This window comes from Euleptes europaea, chromosome 2 (assembly GCF_029931775.1).
Source record: "Euleptes europaea isolate rEulEur1 chromosome 2, rEulEur1.hap1, whole genome shotgun sequence".
NCBI lineage: Eukaryota > Metazoa > Chordata > Lepidosauria > Squamata > Sphaerodactylidae > Euleptes > Euleptes europaea.
Window position 1 is genome coordinate 71,467,206 of NC_079313.1, and position 6,000 is coordinate 71,473,205.

Sequence of the window (6,000 nt, forward strand, 5' to 3'; positions counted from 1 at the left end):
AGATGACAGGTTATTTTTTCATTATTAAAAAATAGGCTTCCTACATTTGACTCCTGCCTTCCATGGTGCTTTGTTATTCAATGAATTTAATGTCTGTTTCCCCCCCTCTTCTGATCTTTGCTTAATTTAGCTACGGATCCTTTTGCCTCTCTGTTTGGAAATGAATCATTTGCAAGTGGTTTTGCTGATTTCAGCACATTGTCAAAGGTAATTTGAAATTATTAAGGTTCATTGAAAAGGCATACAATTTCTGCAATAACTGAAACCTGGGAGGTGCCAGGTTTCTGGCGCACAAAATAAAACTTTGACAAATGTTCTGTGTAGATCAACAGGTCAATAACTTATTGGATTGATTCCCCATTTTGAGCAGCTATGTGTCTAATTAGCTATGAAAGCTTACTTCATGAACTGCTGTGAAAGTAATGCAGTTAATGGCAAGCTATACCTACTGTAATTTCAAACACTTGCACAATCTTATTGACTGCCTCTGTCTCTTCAGTTTCTATTGAGAAACTGGTCATCTTTATAGTGAATTTGCATCTGAAGCTATTAACACTTATGTAGTTTTGCAAAGGCAGCAAGCTTAGTTTGTGTCCCAGCCTTGGGTTGGAGTAATAGATTTTGGAGCAAGTGAGGCTGGTGTTGGCAATTGAAATTGGGGAGTACAGCCACATGGGTGATGTCATTGGTGGGGCGTAATTTCCCCAACAACATGGAAAGCAAGGCACACAAATAGATTCCTAGGAGGTTATGTTTTCCAGTGGCAGTTTTGCTACTGCAGAATGCATTCACAACACTATCCTATTGGCTGCTGCAGTACCAGATGAGTGAAGTGACATCCACATTCTTGTTGCAATTTTCCCAGCTAGTGCAGTTTTATAAGCAGTAGTGTGTTACAGCAGAACATCTAATTTCATGAAGTCATATATCTAATTCCCAAGATGGCTGCACTGCACAGATTAAAAAATCCAGACTATGGGGCTCCCCAGAGATAGCGATGGGAAGCATGCAACATGGAGGGTAGAGGAACGGGCAGAGCAAGAGGGGGAGGAAGCACGGGGGATTTTCCCTATCAGTCCTCATGGGATCCCCTTGTGTGTACTTATATTTACATGAGTTGTATATTATTCGAATTTATGTATTCCTTTATCGAAGAAAAGAAAATGGTAGTGACTTATAGCTGAGACAAGGCTGTGTCAAAAGGAGTGAGGCAAACAGTAATAACTTTCACCTGTTTTTTTACTAAGGCAAATAATGAGGATCCTTTTAGTTCATCTGCAACAGGCTCTATGAACAGTGTGATCATAACTAAAAATGTATTTGAGGAACCTCCAGCCAAAAATGAAGATGTTCCTCCTGCATTACCTCCCAAAACTGGAACACCTACCAGACCTTGTCCTCCTCCACCTGGTAAGAACCAATACTGTCTGTCTTTAAAAAATGCAATTATGACTGTAAGAACAAAATGTTCCATTTCCTTCATGCTCTATGTGAAAATAACCTGTAGTTTAGAAACAGACAAATTACCATACAGGCTGCTTCTGCTAGAGATTTAAATTCTTCCCCCTAATTTAGATCAGGAATTTTTAAACACGTCTGAAGCCGTAGACTGTAAAAGAAGTAATGGATTTAAATTACCATAACAGTGTAATTTACAAACTGGTTTATGGGGAGTAAACTGCATTTCACAGAGCAGGTTAGTTTAAACCAGTTTTAAGAATGATTTAAAGTAAACACTGTGATCTTAATGAAAGGGCTAGTTCTTAACCATGTGGATTTATTCATGGATAGAATTATTGACAAACACCCACCCACATTGAAACATTTAAAACCAGATTAATTTAAGACTACCGATCCTAAATGTTTTGGGTTCAATTAATAGGGTGGTGTGCTCTAAATACTATTACTGTTTCTGACTCACTCTAAAGTGATTATTTTGATGTAGGAAAAAGACCTATCAACAAATTGGAGTCTTCAGATTCCTTAAAACTAAACGACCCCTTTCAGCCCTTTCCAGGCTGTGATGGTTCCAAAGAAAAGGAAGTTGATCTCTTTCATGACCCATTTGCTCCCACTGGGGTTTGCAAAGAGAAGGACAACAGCAATTTTGCTAATTTCAGTGCTGTAAGTACATGGGCCGGGGAGGAATCGAGTTTTCTTTAACAAAGATTTTGTATGCTTACTATATACTTCTCAGGCTTAAAGGAAGTAACATACGTTTCGTACAATGGTGCAGCGCATCATCATATTACTAGTGTTTCTCTTTAAGAATGTCTTTGAAGCAAACAGTCAGAGAGTGTTAATTGCATGTTGATATGTTCCCATGTGCCTAAGGGTTTAATGTCTTGTTATATTGCAGTACACCATTTACTCCATTGCGTTAAAGTCTCATTTAGGCATGTAGCAGCTACTGCCAAACAATTTAATCTAGTGAAATATGCATTAATATAGATCATGATCTTCTGATGAGGTGAGCTGTGGCTCACAAAAGCTCATACCCTGCCAGAAATTTTGTTAGTCTTTAAGGTGCTACTGGACTCTTGCTCTTTTCTACTGCTATAGATTAATATGGGAGGGAAGTGTTGTCACCGAACCTTGTCATTGGCAACCAGCCCCTCACTGAGTCTCTGGCTGCTTATTTAATTCCAAGATGAGTCAGGAAGGGTACTGCCTTTGTCTGTCAGGGATGCCTTGCCAGCAGAGTCTTCTGCTGTTCCAGATGTTAGGGCCTATTGGGCATGGTAGGAAAATTAGATGGTTAGATGAAAACTTGGGTGATCGATTCAAGGCAGTGAATAAGTACTGCTATAGCTCTTTGGACAGGGGAAGAGGGTAACGAAGGTCTCAATGCCTCATAGCATGCAGGCCCACCTCATGAATAAGTATAATGAATTTTTTGAAAGGGTTAAGAATTTTGTGTGAAGTGTCACAAAATCGCAAGTATGAAGCCAAAAAATATTTTGTAATACTTGACAGCAAACCCAGAGATTTGAGCATGGTTGCCTACATGACCTTTTATGCTTAAAGAGAGAGCCAGACTAGGATCTACAAGACCCAAGTTCAAATTCTAATTCAGCCATAAAGCTCACGGAGGGACCTTCGGCCAGTCATTCTGTCTCTCAGCTTAACTTACCTCACAGGGTTGTTGTGAGTATAATATGGAGGAGGGGAAAAGATGTACACTGCCTTAAGCTCCTTGGAGGAAGGATGGGATAAAAATGAATTAAATAAAACAAGTTATGAAATGTGTGCTACGCCTGTATCTGGCCTTAGTAAATTGAATCATAGTTAAATCATGCTATCCTATGAATCAGTAAGTTAGGGGAGGTGGACTTGGGATCCTTCAGCTGCCTGGTAATCACTGAAATGCTTTCTTATAAGACCTGGGGTGAAACAATTAAAAGAACAATAATTCTCCCCCAATAATTTCCTTAAGTTAAAATTTTGTGGTCTTTGGGTAGTTCTGAGTGGCTGAGTAGTGTTTTAATGCAAAGAGTTGGGGTTTTGTTTGTTTTTTATAATTCTCCTTGGTAACTTAAATAAATTACTGTAGCTAGGCCAGATATCTATTGGCTCAGCTTTTATGATTAATATGCTTTTGGCAGTCTAAATGAGACTGAAACTTTAAAATTTTCTTAGTTGGTGCAGAAAATTGTCTTTGCTTCCTCCTTGATCAGAAAATGAAATCATGAATCAAATAATTCTCCAACACAAACCAAATGCCCCCAGCAACTGTAAGCGAGGCTAACAATAATTGAAAACCAATTCAATTTTAATAATAAATTGAAGACCAAATCTTGTTTAAACCCTATCTCTTATCAGCTGCTCCATTTAATAAATCCAACACTTTCATTTTGTAGTATCCTACTGAAGAAGACATGATTGAATGGGCAAAGAGAGAAAGCGAGAGAGAGGAGAAAGAGCGACTTGCAAGATTAAAACAGCAAGAACAAGAAGATTTGGAACTAGCTATTGCACTCAGTAAATCTGAAATATCAGAAGCATGAAGAGTTTGTCTTGCCTCAACCACTTTGTCCCCTTTCCCTGAATAGCTAAGCTATGTGTAATTAGGCATTATGTATAAACAGGGAAGAAAAAAAGGCTTTAAAGTCCTGCAAATGTGATTTTACTATCTTATTTGTAATTTTTCATATTCACTAATTCATCTGACATCTGATAGAGCACACTTACATCTGTATCTTGGAATCCTTCTGTACTAGAAATCATTAAACCAAAGCAACTTACTTTAATGGGGGGGGGGAAGTATGTTCTTTTAAAATTAGAATATCAGTGAGGGACAACAATCCATTTATGAATGCATGTAAGAAAGAAAAAGCAATTCTGTCCCAAAAGCAAGTTCATTCTGTGTGCATCAGTGTACTAAGGATGTTAATCTTAAAAGTACAGGGTCTGCATAGAATGAAAGCATTTATATACTCCTCTTTCTATACTGATGACAAGGTCAGGTGTTACTAATTTTTTGTTTTTGTTTTTAATGATGTTTAGGTGATTAGCTGTTCTCCTCAAAAGGGCCACTTGTGCCAATTCCAAAATGGAACAGTTTTAACTTTTCCAAGTGGTCTGTTGCTGAACAGCAAAACATAGTTTCACCCATAAATAAAGCTGGTCATGTTGACAATGCTACTATAGTTAGAAAAGTGTAGTTTGCAGATACTCACTGAACAGAAAGTAGCTGATTCTGCTTTTACTGAAATATTTATGTTTGGTTGCCACAGACATACCTTTACAGAATTGATAGAAATTGGTGGTTGGACATATAAAATGCTTTTTGTACTTATAATTTTTCCTTTAATGAAGATTCCACTAATAGACTAGCCATATAATAGAATAGGGTTCCAAACACTGTACATTTTGTCTGAAACTTCAAAGTGGCATTTTGCCATCAGTTTTTAAAAAAATGCAAATTTAGTATTTTCCCAGGGAGATCGCTAAAATGAAACTGGCTAAGATCACTGTCAGGAATTTTGAAGGCCCCCTTGCTAATTGAGCCAGCTTCTTCTGTGAAATATGCAACTAAACAGGCACGTTGACAGCTGAAATAGAGTAGGAAGTATACTGTGTGAAGGCATCGTTTACAACAGTTGATCGCTATGTATAATTTATTGAATGCCAACTGATAGTTGCACCTTAAACTAAAGTATCTTTTATGGTCACTGAGTCAAAGTAAGATTAAGATTGAATGTTAATGAAAGTAACTTATTGCCTATTCTGTGTAATGTGTTTTGTTTTACAGAATGTAAAACTCATTCCAAATGATCAGTTTCTCTCTGCCCTTAATACATGCACAGATGGGCATTAAAATGTTGATTTGTTTTTTCAAAACCTGTGGTATTTGTACCTGAAATAAAGAATTTTTTACACATTTTTTTCTGCTGCAAGGAAAAGCATAGTCACCATTTCAGGCTTAAACTTTTCCAGTTACCTGTGGATGCTGCTGCAGGAGTCTCTTGAAGGTATTTTTCATTCAGTTTTCCTGAAAATTTTGGATTTGTTCTGAGAATTTTTTTTTGCGCTGAGAAATGAGCATTTGAAAACACCTGCTCAAAAAAGTAATTGAACAAAGCCTCTTGCAAGTATTAAATATCCATAATTTATCTACACAAACTTTGTAATGATATTAATCGTGCATATTGTATGTTTAACTGGACTACATAGATTTCTTACCTTTTTTTGTTAAAAGTATACTCAGTGGACCAATACAATATTTGTGTATATATAAATATATAAATATATATTATATTCAAGCTTTCCTGTATAGGGTTTAAAGTTCTGAGTCACTTGATGTTACATTTCATGTTACTGACTGATTACAGAACCTTTACTCGAAGGTGTCTAAATAAACCACTGCTGTGTCAACTTAAATGGCATTACTTTTGAAGTTTTAAAAGGCTTTCAGGAACTTGTTCAGGTGGGGCTAGTCTCTGTTTATAGACAGTTGTTTAAAATTCTAAAAAATAGCTTGTAATTATGAATAAAACC

At 36.8% G+C, this 6,000-nt stretch overlaps 1 protein-coding gene across 5 annotated transcripts in view; it reads left to right on the top strand.

Annotated features, from left to right (window-relative positions):
* The window catches only part of EPS15 (epidermal growth factor receptor pathway substrate 15), a 67,401-nt gene extending 63,207 nt beyond the window's left edge, over positions 1 to 4,194 (top strand). For 4 of the 5 annotated variants that reach the window (XM_056845475.1, XM_056845478.1, XM_056845479.1 and 1 more), the window contains 4 exons: positions 131 to 207; positions 1,248 to 1,410; positions 1,946 to 2,124; positions 3,861 to 4,194. In XM_056845475.1, coding sequence (XP_056701453.1) covers positions 131 to 207; positions 1,248 to 1,410; positions 1,946 to 2,124; positions 3,861 to 4,007 — 566 coding nt within the window. In that variant the 3' untranslated portion in view covers positions 4,008 to 4,194. The remainder of the gene's footprint in view (positions 1 to 130; positions 208 to 1,247; positions 1,411 to 1,945; positions 2,125 to 3,860) is intronic. The other variant, XM_056845481.1, reaches the window with a different exon arrangement.
* The last annotated feature ends 1,806 nt before the right edge of the window (positions 4,195 to 6,000 follow it).